At 34.9% G+C, this 18,678-nt stretch overlaps 4 protein-coding genes across 7 annotated transcripts in view; 2 read left to right on the top strand and 2 right to left on the bottom strand.

The window, feature by feature from the left end:
- LOC111400229 overlaps positions 1-1,073 on the bottom strand; it is a 7,050-nt gene extending 5,977 nt beyond the window's left edge. Inside the window, exons 1-2 of the mRNA XM_023027656.1 lie at positions 423-1,073; positions 5-342 (exon numbers count right to left, since the gene is read on the bottom strand). Coding sequence (XP_022883424.1) covers positions 5-342; positions 423-914 — 830 coding nt within the window. The 5' untranslated portion in view covers positions 915-1,073. The remainder of the gene's footprint in view (positions 1-4; positions 343-422) is intronic.
- A 2,441-nt stretch (positions 1,074-3,514) lies between these two features.
- Positions 3,515-8,076, top strand: LOC111401051 (chloroplastic group IIB intron splicing facilitator CRS2-B, chloroplastic). Of its 4 annotated transcripts, none has more exons than XM_023028586.1 (9): positions 3,515-3,751; positions 3,862-4,081; positions 4,234-4,318; positions 4,449-4,516; positions 5,855-5,905; positions 6,060-6,133; positions 7,251-7,309; positions 7,391-7,467; positions 7,778-8,076. In XM_023028586.1, the coding sequence occupies exons 2-9, from the start codon at positions 3,866-3,868 to the stop codon at positions 7,892-7,894; spliced, it is 747 nt and encodes a 248-aa protein (XP_022884354.1). In that variant the 5' UTR covers positions 3,515-3,751; positions 3,862-3,865; the 3' UTR covers positions 7,895-8,076. The 4 variants fall into 4 exon arrangements, with proteins under 4 accessions (XP_022884354.1, XP_022884355.1, XP_022884351.1 ...); XM_023028587.1 differs by having other exon boundaries at positions 7,750-8,076; XM_023028583.1 differs by having other exon boundaries at positions 7,707-8,076.
- Positions 8,077-10,673: 2,597 nt separating this feature from the next.
- LOC111401050 lies at positions 10,674-11,689 on the top strand. Its single transcript, XM_023028582.1, has one exon. The coding sequence runs from the start codon at positions 10,832-10,834 to the stop codon at positions 11,477-11,479; it is 648 nt and encodes a 215-aa protein (XP_022884350.1). The 5' UTR covers positions 10,674-10,831; the 3' UTR covers positions 11,480-11,689.
- A 56-nt stretch (positions 11,690-11,745) lies between these two features.
- On the bottom strand, positions 11,746-16,818 carry LOC111401049. The gene is made up of 5 exons (XM_023028581.1): positions 15,984-16,818; positions 15,825-15,886; positions 13,896-15,716; positions 12,866-12,995; positions 11,746-12,755 (listed from the first exon to the last, which is right to left on the bottom strand). The coding sequence occupies exons 1-5, from the start codon at positions 16,138-16,140 to the stop codon at positions 12,004-12,006; spliced, it is 2,922 nt and encodes a 973-aa protein (XP_022884349.1). The 5' UTR covers positions 16,141-16,818; the 3' UTR covers positions 11,746-12,003.
- Between the last annotated feature and the right edge of the window lie 1,860 nt (positions 16,819-18,678).

The following is an 18,678-nucleotide window of genomic DNA, read 5'->3' as shown; positions in this document are numbered from 1 at the left end:
ATACTCATGAAAAACTTGGTAATATTTTTGGTCAGATACAATTTTAACAGCGAGATCACGATGGATCTCGAACCATTGGGAGCCTTTCCGCCACTGTTCGATGCTAATCGTTGGCCACATTTGGCGATTGTATCGACCTCGACCCGGTTTTCGAGGATCGTCGAATGACCCGAGAAAGCTTAGATTTGTTTCTGTTAGGTATTTGTAGATTGTAGTGAAGTTGAAAAGGGGAATGCATGAATCAGAGAGTAATACAAATCTTTGATTGGAGAAGTCAAGTAGGGCATTAGCTAATAGCCTTCTTTCAGCATCAATCATTGATATAGTTCCCCAGTACACAGGCTGCATCAAGAATCAAGTTAAAGATTAACAGGATTCTTCAAAAATATTCAATAAGTAACCATATTCAGAAGTAAGCTAACCTGGCTTGGAATTCTTCTGCCATAAAAAACAGAATTCTCAGGCGTTGAATCGTTGTAAGAAGGATGAGAGTGAACGTAAATGGAGTAAAGTCCTTCATGACCTTTAAAAAACTTGTCCCATAAAGGAGCCAGAGGCAGAGACCCTGGTGTCAAGAACATGAACGCCACTTTAGGAACAAGTAACTCTTGACTTTGTGGAACCAATGATGATTTCTTCAACAGCTCTTCGTCGGTCATATTATGCATGACTGCTGTCGGAGGACCGAGCGGAGGTGGTGATAGTGGTCGTGGTGGTGGCAGCGGCGGCGGCGTTGGCAAGGATAGTTTTGAAATTGAAGGAGAAAACAGGAATGGGAAAGCTGGAATGGTGAAGAAGAAGCTTTTGAGGCATAAAGCAGATACAAGACCAATTGATAAACCTACGATTAAAAGAAACAAATGAAAAATACAAACTGAAGAGGATTGAGGTTTGAAAAGTTTAGGAATATTCATTTTCAAAAGTTGTTTCACTGAAATATGGAGAAGATGGCTATTTTTGTACAGTATCCCAAAGCTAGTTGAGAAACACTTGGAACGTACGTTTTGCAAGTTTGCATGTGTACAATTTTCGTCTCTTTTGCATAAAAAATTAAAAGTCAGCAATGAAATAATAACTTGTAGATTAGTGAAAAATGAACATTACGAGATGATTCTTCTTATAACATGAATTTCAAGCGAAATGGTAGGCCCCAACCAAAAATTTGGTATAGGGTCCAACATTTCAAAAATTAGGATGACACTTCCCTAAAATACAGAGTACTTTATTAAAGATAAGAAATAATTCAATAGAAAATGATGTTTTATGTGGGCCTGTTCGATAGTGATTATAATTTATGAAAATTGAATTTTTGATCCTTGGGAAAAAAAATGAGTTCCACTTGTGATGTGATGAAAAAGTAAATAATAACTGCTGAAATAACGAAATAACAGTTAAAAGATTGATTTTTTAGGATGAAAAACTATTACCAACGGGGGCTTAATTAATTTAGCCGGTCATTTACAATAGTCCTGAAAGATACCAAGAAATTGGGTATGCCTAAATTTTGATTTTGTAACAAAAAAAGGAGCGAATTGCGCCATTTATTTGTTGACTTCGCAGTTAGGTTTGATGACCATATTTGAGGACTAATGTCACTGTTATCTAGTCTAAATTAGAGCGTCACAATGTGATGAACCATCAAGGTCCAAGTTGTTGGTCATGGCTAGGCTTGGTTCGGTCCAAGAGTTCTTTGTCTTTTTCCAAATAGTCAAATTGAGGAACTAAAATTACTGCTTAAATTTAGGGACCTTGCCATTATCACATTCACACTCACACTCTATCTATAGCTTTTATACCGCTTGTGTTTTGACAATTAGCCCATGTTTGGCACCATTTCGTGGAAATGAAAATGGGTGGAATAATATTTTTTAGAAAAATGAGTGATTGAAAAAGAAGGAAACTTTTTTGATTTACGTAAAATATTATTCGATAAAAAATTGTGTGATTGAAAATAAAAGCGAGAAAAATAAAATGTAATTGAATAAAAATTAGTGGCTTTGGATTCAATTCTTCCAGTCGAAGGCAACTTCCAATACTGGGTCAAAGATTAGAACCAAAAAAGGTGGAGATCAGTGCCTTCCTGCCTAATCAATTTTAGTCAAAGAATTTTTTTTATTATTTTTTTTTTTATAAATACTCTACATTTTAATTATATAAAAGGTCATTAACCTTTATTTATTATAATAGTTATATCTTTAATTTTTTTTCTTCATCACATTTTTATTTTTAACATTTCATCGATAAAAAAATCTTGCCATTGATCATGATTTTTATTCAAAAATGGGATCTACTATATAATCGCACTTTTACAGAATTGTTTATTTTGCTTATTCAAAAATACAATGGGAAAATGAGATTTTTTACTTTATCTTTAAAAAAAAATAAAAATTGGAGAGAAATTATAGTACGGACCAATTTACGTTAATTTAAGAATAAGCAATAAAAAAAAGATTTAGATATAAATGTGAGAATGTATAAATGTTATGAACGTGCAATTAAAATATAGTCTAATTATTAAAAATTGTGATGTGAATATTCAGCTTAATCAACTTGAATTATAAATAAGGTTTATATAAAGAAGCATCACAAGGCACACAGATAATGTACCCAATGCTTCATAAATATTTATATCATGTAATTTGACAATCGAAATTTCTTTGACTCCACTTAAGAATGGAATTAAATCAAACTTGACAGTCTATTTTTCAATTATAATTCAATTTGACTAATTTTGGTTACAATCGATTCAAATTGCCCATTCCATAAATTCTCATTCCTCAACAATTATTCTGTAGGTACAAATTTTATTACAAGATTTTATGCAGGATTGTCTCCCTGTGATTTGTTGTTGGCAAAAATTATTTTTGACAGTAATCAATCCTTACGACACATTCGTATTTTCTAGTATAAAATCTGTACTTACATCATTTCACTTTTTCCCCCAAGCATATACGTGGGTTAAGAGTTAGATACATAAATGAGAGGGAGTTTGGGAGTGATTTTTCATTCCAAAAAATTGATTTTTTAATCGTTATTTCACTATTTCAGACGTAAAGTTTGACTTCTTCTTTCACGAATGACCTCACTTTTACAAAATCAATTTTCAAAATCGCTCCAAAACGGGCCTGAATGTTAAAATTGAGATTCTTGATATTTTCAAAGATCAAAATCGTAAAATAGTTTTTTTATAAAATCGTTAAATATCCTCCAAGCTTCCATTCTGGCCTCTCGAGGCATATTTCAGTGGTGCAAAGGACAATGGTGAGGTTTACTCAATCTTGCTGACAGTCGCAGTATGAGAGTTCGATTCCTGAAACATGAATTGTGACTTTTTGTGGATATTAGTGTACAAGCAGCTCTTGTTTCCTAACCTGCTGAGACACATACTACGATTAACCTTTCTCATGATGTTTTAGGAGCGGGGCAGTGAGGACCCTAAGGTTGGAGTTCAACCTCTAATTTTTATTTTATTTTATTTTATTATTTATTTATTTATTTATTTTTATGTTCTTCCTTTCCTGATTATGCTGTCAATTTGTAAGACACAGGCGGGCGGGCCACGGCCATAAGTGGGGGCGCGTGTTCAGAGTACAAGCTTCAGCTCCCCTTCCGCTATTTTTCCGCCCTTCTTGCTGCCCGAGCCTGCTGCCAGCCTACCACACTGAAATTTCGCAAGCAAGAGAATAAAGCTCGCTTTCTCTGTGCGCGAGTATTTTTATCAAATTCTCCATCTGTAAAACTTCATTTCGGGGTATTCAGTTACTAGGCTGCGTTTTTTCCTTTGCGTATTCAAATGTTCTTCCGTTCAAAATTTCAATTCATAAGCATGCTATCTGATGTGATAAAAGTTTCTTTATGCAGGTCAATGTTGTATGCAATATCTTTTCCGAAAATTTGTATTACTAGTGTACCTTATCCCAAAATTAGAACCCCATGTCCTCCTCGAGGGCATTTGGCTTCAACAAGGCTTCGTGTATTGGCTTCTTTACCAGAACCCAATGGAGCTAAAACTGAGTACACTCCATGGCTGATTGTTGGCTTGGGGAATCCAGGAAACAAGTACCATGGAACCCGGCACAATGTAATAGCACGTACTCTATTAGTTTAATTTGTTTATTTTATTTGCATTAGGTAGTTTTGATTTTTATTACCGAATGTTTGAACTTTTTCTTGCTCCCTTCAAAGGGCTATGTATCTGATTGATTGTAATTTTATGGTTCTTTTCAAAATTAGGTTGGGTTTGAAATGATTGACCGCGTCTCTCAAGCAGAAGGCATTCTGATGAACACTATACAATCGAAAGCATTGATTGGGATAGGTGCTTATTCAGATTTTTCCAATTGTTTTCAGTTCCCTTTACCCGAGATGCATCCACTTTATTGTTGATAATTCAGTCTGTCACTGTTACCTCTATTAATGAAGTGTCGTGTTTAATGCAATCAGCGCAGGTTCCATTGGAGAGGTACCCATTTTGTTGGCCAAACCTCAAACATATGTGAATTTTAGTGGAGAATCGGTATGTTCTTTTTAGTTTTTCCATTTAAATACTTATTGATACTTGGCTGGGAATATTATGTTTTTCTTAGTTGCTGAAAAAAAAAAAAAAAACTTCAACAATATAATCAGAAATATTAGGTGACGAGAAATGTCAGTGATTTCGTACAACTGAAAGAAGTAGATCTTCGTGTTTGTTGTAGTGTAAAAATCCATCTCGATAACATAAAACATATGAAAAATGTAGCTGCTCTGCATTGAGTTTTCATGAAAAATATTATAATTATCCTGCAAGTGAGAGCACATATTGAAATAAGGTTGCCAATTTTGGTGTAGGATATAAGATGTTGTGCCAATTCGTTCATATTACCAACCTATCTGGCAGCTTGTTGAGCTCATGAACTCCCTTAATGTTTTGTATACACAATTAAGCAGCATGGGATTTATGTGTCTGTTTTATAGTAATCCAAGACCATCTAATCCACCAATACTTTTCTCTTTGCTAAAAGGATGAATTCCTAAATATTTTGAAAACGTACATTGAGTTTCTTGCTGGAGTTACTTCTTGAATGGAAAAACTAATGAAAATTTCCAAGTTGGAGTTTTATGTTTGCTACTATGAGAAATATCCTTCTTTACTAGTTAAAGCTCTCACTGCATCATCTCGTAGCTCATAGGACTGATGATAATGCTGCTTTTGCTCAATTTTTGTCAAAGCACTCATTTTTTCTTACTAGAGTCTACAGCTTCACTGAATCTTTTTGTCATTTTGAATTTCTTTTGCATTTTGGTGCTTTCTTGAACTCAGGTTTCTTCTCTGTTTGGACATTTCCAAGGTATTGATAAATCAGGATGTGGTGATGTCTAATGTAATAAAATAATTTCACATATAATCTCCTCAACAGTGAAAGAGAGACTTGAGCATTTCTTGAATATGAATTAGCATTTTGATGTTAAGAGTTTCCAAATAATTAATGGTTTGGAATGGAAGATCATTTGTTTTAATAATAAATTGAGGTCTGAAGTGATGACTGCAGTTGACATGACCATTTGCTCTTTCATAGATTCCTTGAGATCGTGAAGTAAATTACTCTTTCTACATACCATGCATTTCTTGTAGTTTCAGATATTTCTTGCTCTGTGTGAGCAGTTTACAACCTACCTGGTAATGTTCTATTGGATAATCAAACATTACTAGGCATCTTCAACACTGCAAACTATGTGATATATATCTACTTCTTTATCAGAGGTTATCTCTTAGTACACTGGGTGTACAGTGGTCCTCTTCAATGACGCATAAGCTTCCTTGACCAAAAATTAACTTTTAATGATATCATCTGTCTCTTCTACATATTTCCAGGTTGGGCCACTTGCTGCATATTATCAAGTACCCTTGCGTCACATCCTCCTGGTCAGCAATAGTTTTTAGTTCCAAAATTGCCATTTACCTTTTTATACAATTTTTTGGTGATAAAAATAAATCAAAATAATCACTTTTCAGTATTCAAACCGTAATTTTTATGTGAATTTGGATATATCTATAACTTCTGAAATGGTCCCTGCAGGTGTATGATGAGATGAGCTTACCAAATGGTGTTTTGAGGCTTCAGCCTAAAGGAGGACATGGCCATCACAACGGGTATTACTTAGCCTAATGATGGACTGAAAATGCTATTCAATTTAAGAATTACAAAATGCTAGCCCATTAATTGATGTAGGGAATATGGTGTTTCTGAGCTTCTCTCTTTTAAGAACTTTTTTCACGTTGTTAGTGGACGTAGAGAACAGATAATCAACAACATCTTCAATCTTTTAAATGTTTGTGTGTGCTTGTGTCCTCCCAATAAAGAAGCCGTGTATGGGACACAGGTGGAATTTTTTGCGATTTAATATCTTTGAACTCAATTAAAAACGTGTCGTTCTCCCTCCCCCTAAATTGTGGTCCACATTCTTTACAGTTTTTATTACCAAGTTTAAGATGACTAATTGATATTTTTTCATGTTTGGTGGACATATTTGTCAAAGTGAAAAAAATCCTCTTGTTCCTGTAAATGCAGCCAACAATCCAATCCTTAATTTCTGACATTTTGACATCAAAATAAGCTATGTGATAAGAAGAAAAAGGCATACCTAGTGCCATTATGATGAGTGAGCCAACTGCCAAATGTGCTTATTAAGACGACTTTCTTCTATAATTCTTTTTTGTTCACCATCTACATATAGTTTTTACGTTGAAAGTATTCATATTTCCTTCTAGCTCTTCTTTTTGTGCAAAAGAGAAGAAAAGTAATGTGCACGCATTATTATAACTTTTCTGTGGCACGTATAAATTTTTATTGGAACTCAAAGACTTGGATTGATGTTAAACTTTTGTTATAAAACAGATATGCTTGTGCACAGTACTGTTCAGGACTGTGTTTATGAGCCACATTTTTGCTTCTACCATTTTCCTGCTACTTAGTCTACTTAGTCCGTGTTCTTGTTATGCTTTCATGCTAAAGAATAATGCTACATGGCGTTATCATTTAATGCAACAGATACCGGTTTAACACCAGTGATGCTATATAGCATTGCTCCTAAAAAGAATAATTTATGATAGTGGATTTCCCCTGCATTAATTTTGAGTGATGTTGTCCAAGTTCTAGCCATCATATCCCAATTTTTCTCAATACATATTTGCACGATGTAAGAGAAACTCATTCTAAAAACATAGAATTGTTAATGAACCTCCTTTTTTCCCTTCTTTGGAATCACAGAGTGAAGAGTGTCATGGAGCACTTAGACGGTCGACGTGAATTTCCACGCTTTTGCATAGGTCTGTTCCTTAATCGCTTTACCTGGTTGTAGTATTCTATTTCTCAATATCAAACCCAAGCTTAAGTACATCTTATCGCAGGCATTGGGAATCCACCTGGTGCCATGGACATGAAGGCTTATCTTCTTCAGAAATTCAGTGCCATAGAGAGAGAACAGGTACTTGTTTTAAATTCAGCTTACGGGGAACATTGGAAAAAAGTTTCTAGTGGATCATTTTGACTGTTATAGTTATTTTATGTTGGTCATTCTATAGTAAAGGAAGGAAATGAATCAAGGTTTTTAGCTTTTTAGAAGGCATGAGCTAGATTATTTTAGGTGCAGTATTATACAAGGGAAGTGAAGATTTTGAGATTTCTAATCCTTTAGGAAACACCACTTATATAATCATATCCTAGGTAGCTGCTGTGTTCAGTTTAGATCAATTGGACCTGCTGAAAGGTCCAATTTCTATCGGCTGTATGTGCAGGTGGATGCTGCTATGGAACAAGGGGTCGAGGCTGTCAGAACGCTTGTACTAGAAGGATTTAGCAGTAGAATTACTAGATTTAATCTTGGGCAGAAGTACAAGCACAATAAAGTTTGAGTTCAGTTGAAGGTAACAAAGAGTATATATATATACATGATCACATTATATAGGCTTCACTGCTAATTTGCTGTATTATTAGTGAAGTGAGTATTATTATATTTTGCTAATTTGAAAGAAAAAGAAAGAAATTGAGTAATCGCAACTTGAAATCAAAATCTCGTGACTTCATTGCTTCCCCACCGCTCTGTTCCCTGGCTCCCACATTCTTGAAGTATATGGATTGATATATTTACCTCATTTTTAGATTATTTCTTGATTTTAACTGAAACCCATTTTGTCATCAGTTTATGTGGGCCCTCAACTCCAATTTTAATGGATTCTTGTGAGTTTATGGATAGAATTAAGCCATTTGTACTTGTTTGTTGACACTTTGAGTTACCTGACCCCACCATTCCTCTCACATGAGGTCAAGTCTCATGTGGGGGTCATGATGTGGTGTCCGACCTTCATGTGAGAGGAGAAGGTGGGCCCGAGCAAATCAAAGTGTGAACAAACAAGTACAAGTAGCATGATCTTTATGGATAAGATTTAAAAACTATCTGGATGGTGAATGCTTATACATTCTTGTAGTCGCTCAAAATTGGAAGTTCTACTTTCATATTTGGTACATAATATTAAACACTCGTATATTATATAGTATAGATAATTTAACATTGTTTTCTTCTTTAATCTTATCAAATACGAAGCAATCCAGCACCAAAACATACTCTACGAATTTGAAGTTTATTCCTAATAAAATTTGTGTTCCGAGGGTAAATAATGAATAGATTTTCATTTTTCACCTCTTAAAAACGTATTGGACTCGACTGGAAAATTTGGTGCCTACATTTGCCATATGTACAGCTCAAAACAGCCGTCCTACTTTTCTAAATTTCTTTGTATCATGCATACTCACTTTTGTGAGTTTGTTGGCAGCGGCAAAAGAAATTTTTTTCCCTTTTTTTAAACTAGAAAGAAAATCATATTTATCATAGCATGTCCACTTAATTTGAAGGCACGAGCGGTACCTTTCAAAAATAATAATAATAATCAGCATCGTCTTTTCTGAAGTAGCCCATAGCCTAATTGAAAAAATAATCAGAAAGTTGGATAGTTAATGCTCGATAGCAGCAAATTTTTTAAAGGTCATTTTTAAAATTTGGGTAATTAGCATTATCTTAATTGCACTTAAATGTCATCAATATATTCTTATTATAGTCTTTATGTTCTTAAATTTTTTCGATGCATTTTTATCATATATCTTTCATTAAATAACACATTTCATTTTGGGAAAATTGCAATCGTGGTACCAAATTTTTTACTTTTATGTAGACTTGGTCCGGTGATTTCTGGTGTTAATTTTGTTTGAGTGCGGTAGGGTGAAGTGGGAGTGGGGGTGGGATGTGAAGAAGATGGGTTTTAATTTTCTCTTTTGTTTTAATCTACAAGTATAGTTCAAACTAAATTATCCTTAACTAAGTTAGTCAAAATTATCAATTTTTCAATTTTTGAGGTTAACTACTGGCTATTATGACGGAATCCATCTGATCGGACTCTATATGTGAGTCCTTGAAAAGTTTGGTATCGTGAGTGTCACAAAGTAAAGGTTTGGGTCAAATTTACATAAAAGTGAAAGATTTAGTATTATGACTGCAATTTTTCCTTTCATTTTTCTTAAAGAATGGTTTTGTTTGAAATTTGTTTGGGAAAATGTAAAATAACTTATTTGTCAATCATATATTTTTAAAAATAAAATAGGAAGTGAGACAAATTCTTTTCCCCATTCTCAATGCGCCAAAATAATCTTTTTGATGGAATTCATTTGTAAGAATGAGATGTATTTTGATTAATAGAAGGTTGAGAAATAGGAATTCGACTAACGAAGCGAAGGATACAAGGGTTATAATAAGTAAAAATTAAATATCTTAATTATAATTTAAATGTGGAACAAAATTTGTAATGTGACTATACTTAAAAAAAATAAAATCATGAAAAGCAGTTTCCCTTTTAATTATTAATTTAAAAATGGCATAAAATATCTTGAGTAACTAATTTAACTGTAAATGACATTCCTTTTATTTTTTATACTTACTTAGATATAGCTATTTGATCAAATTGATCATAATTTAATTTGTATCAAACAACCTTGCTATATTGCCGGTGAATATTTGACACTCTCAACATACCCATCACAGTGGAGGAGGAATTTTTTTGGTCTTTTTTTAAAAAGGTTGAACCTCGACCTTGAGGGTTCGTCCCACCCCTAGAGTTTTGTGAGGGAGGTAAATTGCGGGATATGCCTCAATTGTTCAGAGAACAAGAGCTGTCTGTACAGTATTTTTTTTTTTTTTTTTTGTCTTTTTTTATTCACATGGATGGATTTCACCCCATGAAAGTATCTGTTGACAAAGATATCAAATTCTTTATTCTAGTGTCAAATCAACCCTTGGTTGAGTCAATCAATCAATTAAAAGATAAATGTTTTCAATTTGCGTAAACATATATTATATTAAAGTAAATACAATTAATACTAATTTAACATGGTAATGGGATTATTAAATATTAATGACACGAATCACATAACACGTCGATTTTTTCATGAAAAACAAATTTAATTCATATCTTGGTACTTAACCTAATTGATTTACATCTTATACTTCATCAATTATTTCTCATTAAACATAAAGCATGCCCGATATTAAGGTCATTAATAAACCAAAATCCCAACATAATTAATGATTATTAATCCTAAGTCTATTAATGATTCAGTGGGACGGACTTTAAAAAGGAACGTTGTAAATAATCTTCATATTTTCTCCTCGCCCCCTTTTACCGTATCTTTATTAGACCGTTGGAAACTGAAACTTTTAAGAACACAACTACTTTCAAGAATCTTGGATTTATTTTTATTTTTTTCAGAAATTCAGACTGCAAAGCTTCAAAAATTCTTCATCGATGGCAGAGATCAATGGATTTCTGCTTCAACAAAACCATATTTTACAATACACCGTTCTTGATTCTAAATCACTGCTCCTTTCCCAGTTTTCTGATTCTAACCAACCGCAGTTCCTGAAACTCACAACGGAAAGCCCCGTCATGGAGAGAGGCCCAAGATATAAGGAATACTCGGATCTCAGAGAAAAATGGCTAAGAATGAGGGGCGTGATAGAGCCGAATATTCCTAGAAAAGAAGAACCAGTTTTGACCCCGCCAAAGAAGCAGGTGAAATTCCAGGGAAAGTCGAATTTCACTACACCACCAAAAAGGCCAAAAGGGTCTTCTATTTTGACTCAATCTGTGCCGGATTTTTCATCTGCTTTGCGGAAGGAGAACCGGAAACCGACATCGATGCTTCCTCCGGTGGCGGAGAAGTTCTTGACACCGCCAACGGGGCCAAGGAGTAGGAGGCTTCATGGAAAATTGGGAGGAGGGAGTAAGTCGGTGAATTCCGGTGAGAAGAGGAGTAGTGGAATTATGACTAGGAAGAGCTATGCGAGTATGGAGGAATTGAAGGGATTGGGTACTGCTGCTAATAATATTATCGATGAAGGAAACAGAAGAGGGAGAATTGGCAGGACCCTTTTCGGGCACAGGCAGTTTTGAATTTGGAAATTAGGATTTTCTCACTGATATTTCTGTCAATTGATTGATCGACTTTCTTTGGTTCAATCTTTAGTACTTGATTCTTTATTTTTTAATTCCTTTGCTCTTGAGCTTTGGCTTGAGAATTTCTGTTTTAGGTGTTAGTTTGTACAGAGAGTGCAATGTTGGTGAATTTTGATAAAGAATTGAACCGCTGAATCTTTTTTCTTCTATAGCCTCCTGAGTTTTTAACATTATAGATTAACGTGGTAATTTCTTGTCTTTGCAACAACATACTTCACAATAATTTCGAGATCAACTACATGAATATTCATTACTAAATTTACTGAAACATCTAAGCATCTAAACACTTTCCCATTTTTGTCAAGAAAAAGAATAATAGGAGAGGAAGGAAAAGGATGGGAACTTGAGACACCGTCTGTTAACACCAGCAACTATAAAATACATCAGCTTGGGCAAAAGGCACCATTTCCATTTAAGTATTGGTAGCAGAATGATGCAGTGTCATAGGGAACTTGAGAAAATTAGTTAAAGCCCTGTGCAATCAAAGAGGAGTTCGGCTTGCAGTTCCAAAGTTCTACAACAATCTCATCAACCAAAATCTGGAATATGTGCATGCCAATCTGAATGCCAATTTTAAATTTTTCGATATCAAAAGCTGCCCATTTGCCTAATGAATCACTCATTTCCTTCTCTATCAACTCATCATTTATCAAACCAGATGATTCTCCCCACCTTCTGACCTCCTCCACAATATCAAAAATCAACATCTCAGTGTTCACGCAAAATGGCATTTTTGTCGAGAGTTTAAACCCGGATTTAGCAAATTGACCCAATCTTGAGTCCAGATACTCTATGACAGAATCAAAAGTAAATCTTCTCAGTTGATTCATCTCTTTGCCATCCTCAATGTTAAGAAAGCAATCAAGATTCATCTGGAGAACACTTGCGAGTGTTTCAAGTTGGTTGAGGAACAAGTATTTAATTGAAAAACTTTGCCTTGAAACTGATCTGGGAAGAGTTGCATTTCCAGACACCAACTCAGCTTTCAGAAGGACCTTTTTTGCATGGTTGAGCGTGCTTTCTTTCAAACCACCATTAGCAAGTTCAATACAGCATAAAACTTCTGAAATATTATTGTGGATATCAATAATGTCCTCTCTGCTATTCTTTGCCACCTTTCCTGAGGTTGCAGAATCTAAAAGGTCTGTGTCATGGCCGAGAAACAGTGGATCATCATACGAGCAATCCAAAGTTTCAGAGAGCATTTTATAACCTGAAAATAGAAGCCAATATTAGAAAATATGGATAGCAACATTAATTTTAAGTTCAAACAAGGTAACTTTTTGTCATCACAAGCTACAAAATAAAAACAGAGATTCTTACCAGAGCTATTATCCATACTGCTGGAGAGACAAGTTTCATTGGAAAAAGAAGCCCCAAGAACAGATCCTGGGCTGAGGTGTTCACTGTCAGGTGGGCAGTCCACCAACAACTTCGATATTTTTGCTTTAGCCTAAGGAGATATATTGAATTGATTATTTATGATTCAAATATCATCCATCACGCCAAATATAATTCATATGGCAATAAAATCTATGCTGCAACATAAGAGCAAAAATAGCTAAACGGGCAAGAGCAAAAATAGGTAAAAGCATGATTGCACGATAGACGCCAATTTTTAAAATGTGAGTGGCTCAATGAACCCAAATGCAAGATTAGAGACACAACAGAAATTATCCAAAACCATCTGTAATGAATAAATAAGGTCATGTTATTTACATTTTTATAGTGATAACTTTCAAAGTAGGGTTTGCCATGTTAATCTGTAATAAAAATGTACTTTTAGCAGATTCTCTAACTGTAAATGACAACAGACTAAGAAATTTTCACTTGGTTGAATCCCCAAATTTACCCAAAAAAAAAATAAATAAATAAATAAATAAAAAATATATATATATATATATATATATATTCTAATAACACTGATTACAGAATAGTGCATAGTTTACTACACAAGCATATTTTTTCTTATTCTGACATTAAAATTGTTGACGTGGGGTTTTGTGTTGAATGGTGGAGGGAAGAAACAAATTTCACCAAGCGAATTGCAGTCGATAAAAGTATGCTGGCTCTTTCGAACACAATGGCTTGTGAGAGAAAGAAGCTCCTAGTCTTAACTCTTAAGGCACGTTCTCCAGCACAATGTCTAATTTTCTGAATGTTATTGGCATTTATGCAGGAGATATACAAATGAAAGATGCACTTTGATTTACATATAATTCAGTTCATACCACTGAGAGACTGTTGGTCCCCGTTTCAACTTAACAGACTTTGAATCTCATTGAGTATAATAGACTTTCAAATATCCTTAACGCTGAGTTAGTTGTTGTCAAATAGAATGAAATTGGCTGACCTGGGAATTGTCCAATGTTTTTGAGTTGGACATAGAATTACAATGGTGCGAATCACTTTTCCCATGAGATGTAGCAGCTGAGTTATCCAGGTGAAACGGTCTTTCTGAAGTTAAGGCAGAAATTAACTCCTGGAGAATAATAGCTGTGGTCTTTGGGGGGGAATTTATTCCCAATTCATCCTCTCCTTGGAGATTCAATTCCTGCAATTTTTGTGCCAAAAGTGCACCTAATGCATCTCCACACAAAGGAAATGGTTTCTTATATCTTGAATTTTCGATATTTTCATTTAAAGCAGATTTTTGTGAAGTGCTCTCATGACTTGAATCATTTTGAACCCTTCTTGTAGCAACTCCTGCATGAACTCCAGTCTTCTGGCTCACTGAGTTAACTGTGTACGAAACAACATTACTATCCACCATCCTAATACCAACTGTGCTTTGATCTTGAAGACAGTCCAATCTATTTTTGCTTTGGCGGTTAATGCATTGAACGCTACATTCTATCTCTTTTCTATTCATTACATGATCACCAGTATATTTTTGTTTGTTGAAAGAACTTGAGAAACCAGGACTTGCACTTTCTCTAGTGATATTAATCGGCCTTCTCTTTTGCACTGGTAATATGGAATCATTCTGTGCGTAACCAGCTCTCCTCTCCATTTCAAATTTGCCATTATCAGCTCTGGTGGAGAATCCCAGTTTCGTACGACTACTGAAGCTTCGATGAGGAAAAACAAAATCTTTTGTCTCATCAATGTCATTTGATGCTGATGCTTTGTTGCTCGACAGACCATTGTACTTTGACCTTGGAGGAACTCTATTTCTGGCCCGCAACATCTGATTTTGGCTCTGAGTCTTGTAGCTAAAACCATCAGGGAGACGCATGTCCTTCTTAGGCTTGTGCTGTTGAGTTCCCAAATGCCACCTCGTTTCCCCACTTAAAGGATTCCTATTTGATGAAAATTTACCACGAGGTTGAAAATTTTCCATGGTTGAACCTGCAGTTAATAATGGGCATTCCTCCAGAACCTCATTAAATGTGGGGATTCCAGGCCTGCTCCTTTCTGACCTTCGACAAGAGGGCTCAACATGATGGGAGAACTGAGAAGTAAATACCATCGGCTGATCATCTACACTTGGCTCAGAATCCAACTTATCTAGCAAATGGCCACAAGTTCTGCAAGAAGATTGCACCTTTGGCTGCTGAGTAACAAAATATTTAGAACCGTCCACTTGGCTTGTTAACAGAACTGTTGATTCCCCCAAAACAGTATCTCCTTTAGAAGAATTATGAGAGGTATTTGAATATGCAAGGGCACGTTTTGACCTACTTCTTGCCAATCCAGGTTCCAGAATTCTAGTTGCTGCACCAATTAATCTAGATGCATTTTTCCCCGAAAGATTTATGGGACTTTTCACCGGAGAAGTAAGTTTTGGATGATACTTTCTTGATCTTGATAAAACGTTCTTAAACTGCAATCCCTCGGCCCCCAATCTAGCTACCGGCAGCCTCTCACACAACCCGGTCTTCTGAAGCTTTTGAGGCCTCAGTTCATTTTTACTCCCTACTTTTTCCACATTCACTTCTTTGCTCACATATCCACAAGATTTATCCTCAATTTTCTCTGCTTTATCATTCACATTTCCAGAAAGCGGTACTTTCTTAGAGTTCTCTGTCTGCAAAGGTGGCATAGATTCCAGACCCATAAGCCTAGCAACCAAACCCGGAGCTCGCATTTCATGTTTTTGCTCAGGATCAATATTAACAACCCCACTTTTTTTCCTTGAGCTAGGAAATCCCCCACTATTCTCATCAGCAATCTATATCATTCACACAAAATCAAGAAACATCCCAAGCTTAAAATTCTGTATACTTTATTGAGCAGAAGATAATAATTTACTATGCAGAAATAAAAACAAAATGCGTACCAAACGAAGCTTTGCCTGATTCTCATCTACACCAAATTTCTTTGAAGCTTGTTTCAAGCGAACTGAGAAAAATGCAACATAAAAACAGGATCTTCAACATGATTTGCAACATTGTGCCAATACCTTTTGCCAAATTGAAAACTATGGCAAAAAATATACCTGGTGGAAGCAATTTCTTGGAAAAGAGCTTCTTTTTTGCAAATCTACGGTTCCAATCAAAGAGCTTAAAGAAAATACCCACACATCCTCCTAGTTTTTGAGGCTTTTTCTCTACAATAGCCAAAGACGAAGCCGTTTTTTCCAATCTGTCGTTCATTTCTCCAACAAAAATGAATGTTTTCCCAAAATGCACTTCTCCAACCGATTTATCTCTTCCCCACAGAACCAAGCATTTTTGTTCAAAGGCAACAAAAGGAAAAGGAACTTGAATGTCCTTTTAAACAAAATGCTCAATAATAATCCCAAAAGAATTTCTCCTTTTAACAGTCACTTCTTTTATCTCTCTCCCCAGAAACAGAGAGGAAAGGTGTTGGAAAATTACCCAAAATGAACAAGGCTTCGGCCATGCGCAAAAAATATTATTCAGCTCATGTTACGCAATTAGAAACTATTCAAATATACAAGTCTGGGAACTGACGGCAGATGCAATGAAAGCGAAAAAGAAGTAAAAAAAAAAAAAAGATTGGATTTTGTTTGTGGAGTGATTATCAAATCAATGTCTAAAAAGCATAATCATCTGAAAGCACTTGTAACGAAGATTCCCGATAATATTATAATACAAATACATTCTACAAGAGTAGAAGTCTTTTCTCTCTTGGGGAAACCAAGAAAATGAAAATGAAGCTTAACTGGGTTTGTTGTTCTTCTGCCAATGGCAGCTGAAAAAGATGTGCAGTGAAAACGGCTACTCACTGTGGTTTTCTCTCTCTCTTTTCTTTTTCTTTTTTTTCCTTGTGTAGTGAGGTAGGTGAATTGCAGGTAGGATAAGACAGAATGGGACAATGTTGAAATAGGAAAGGATGCGCACAGCGCACTAATATTAGTCAACATGCCAGTCAGATTAATAAACAAAACAAAAGCACCAACGGTGCCGGTTTACTATTTTCTGACTATTTATTTTAAATTTTAATTGGTACAAAACGTCCTTACTTTTCAAATTTATTGTGAAAAACGCCTTTATTTTTTATTTTTTTGACAATTTCACCCTCATTTCAACCTTTCTTTACACTAGACGTCCTTCCATCCACATTCCGTCAATTTTCCGTTAGTTAAATACAAAAATATCTTTTTCTTTCCATAAACAAGGGTAAAATTGTTCTCATCCATTTCATCCCTTCTTCTCACCATCAACTTAGTCCATAAGTAACAGTAGCAGCAACATGAATATGAAAATACTTTAAATGATTATGTTAAATAAAGAAAAAATGTCGTGAACAACATTATATTTCACAATTCCACAATTACCGCTGCTGTCATATTGGGTTACTGGAAAAATTTAGAAAGACATATATTAAATGGGTGGTTAATTTATAAAGATTAATGCTGGATGTTCACTTCCAGTATATGCTTATTAAGAATGAAATCCACTGGGTAAATTGAGAAAAATGAGTGGAAATGGGTGCTGGGAAGTGCGTATTACATTTTAATGGTGAATGGCCTATTTTAGCTCAATGGAGAAGATGAACTAGTCTTATTCACTTCTTCTAAGAATTGAATTAACCTTGTGATGATAGTCCCTACGTTGTTATAATTTTTCTGAGAACATCCCTACCTTTAAAATGTATTGGCGAGAAACGTCCCTACTTTTTTAAAAAATTTGCAAATAACGTCCCAACCTTTCAAAATTTTGGCAAGAAAAGTCCCTGTTTTCTTCTATTTTCCTCTTGTTTATACACACAACAATTCGTGATTGATTTTAGGAAAACCCATATCTTTCGAGAAAGTGACAGTGGTCCCAGTCGGGCCCATGCCCCATCTAATGGTGCTTGATGCTACTAGCATTTGAGCACTAGCCGCCTTCTCATGTATTTTTTGTTCCAAAAAAGAAAAAAAAATTATTAGCAGTTAGCTTCATAACAATACTCAAATAGAAGGTTCAAGAAGAAACACAGTACTAGTGCCAACTCCTCCTGGGGCTTCTTCACTTTATCTTCTCGCTTCTTCCTACTGGAATCTTGATTGAGTATTTTTCTAATTGCCTCTGCCTACAAAGTTGATGCTCCATGCTTTTAAAATTCTAAAAGTCGTACAAGATGACAATAAATTGAAGTAGAGAAAAAGCAAACCTCTGATTTCCATGTTGCTTTCTCAGTTTGCATTTTACACCTTTGAGCAATCTCAGCTTTCTTCAGCTGTTGTTCCATTTCACCCTTGTTTATTGAAAGGGGTGAAATGGACGAGGACAATTTTACTCTTATCTATGGAAAGAAAAAGGTATTTTTGTATTTAATTAACAGAAAAAATGACGAAATGTGGACGGAAGGACATCCAGCGCAAATAAAGGTTGAAATAAGGGCAAAAATGTCAAAAAATAAAAGGTATGGAAGTTTTCCACAATAGACTTGAAAGGTAGGAACGTTTTGTGCCAATTTTCCTTTACAAAACATTGCAAATATATTTGATCTGATTTTTTCTAAAATAAAAATGAATTTATAACATATAAACTTAAAACTGTTGTAAATGGAAAGTCCATTAAAGTTTATTGATGAATAACATTTGTACCCCTGTAGCCCTAAAAATTATTATCATTGTATCCCTAATTTTTACCTATAAATATAGGGTTTTGGTTTTCAATAATACACACGAAAAGGTTTATTGAATTTTCTCTATTTTCTTTGAGTTTTCTCTATTCTCT

This window comes from Olea europaea, chromosome 10 (assembly GCF_002742605.1).
Source record: "Olea europaea var. sylvestris chromosome 10, O_europaea_v1, whole genome shotgun sequence".
Taxonomy (NCBI): domain Eukaryota; kingdom Viridiplantae; phylum Streptophyta; class Magnoliopsida; order Lamiales; family Oleaceae; genus Olea; species Olea europaea.
Note: the sequence above shows the minus strand (reverse complement) of the source record. Positions and strands in the feature narration are given on the sequence as shown.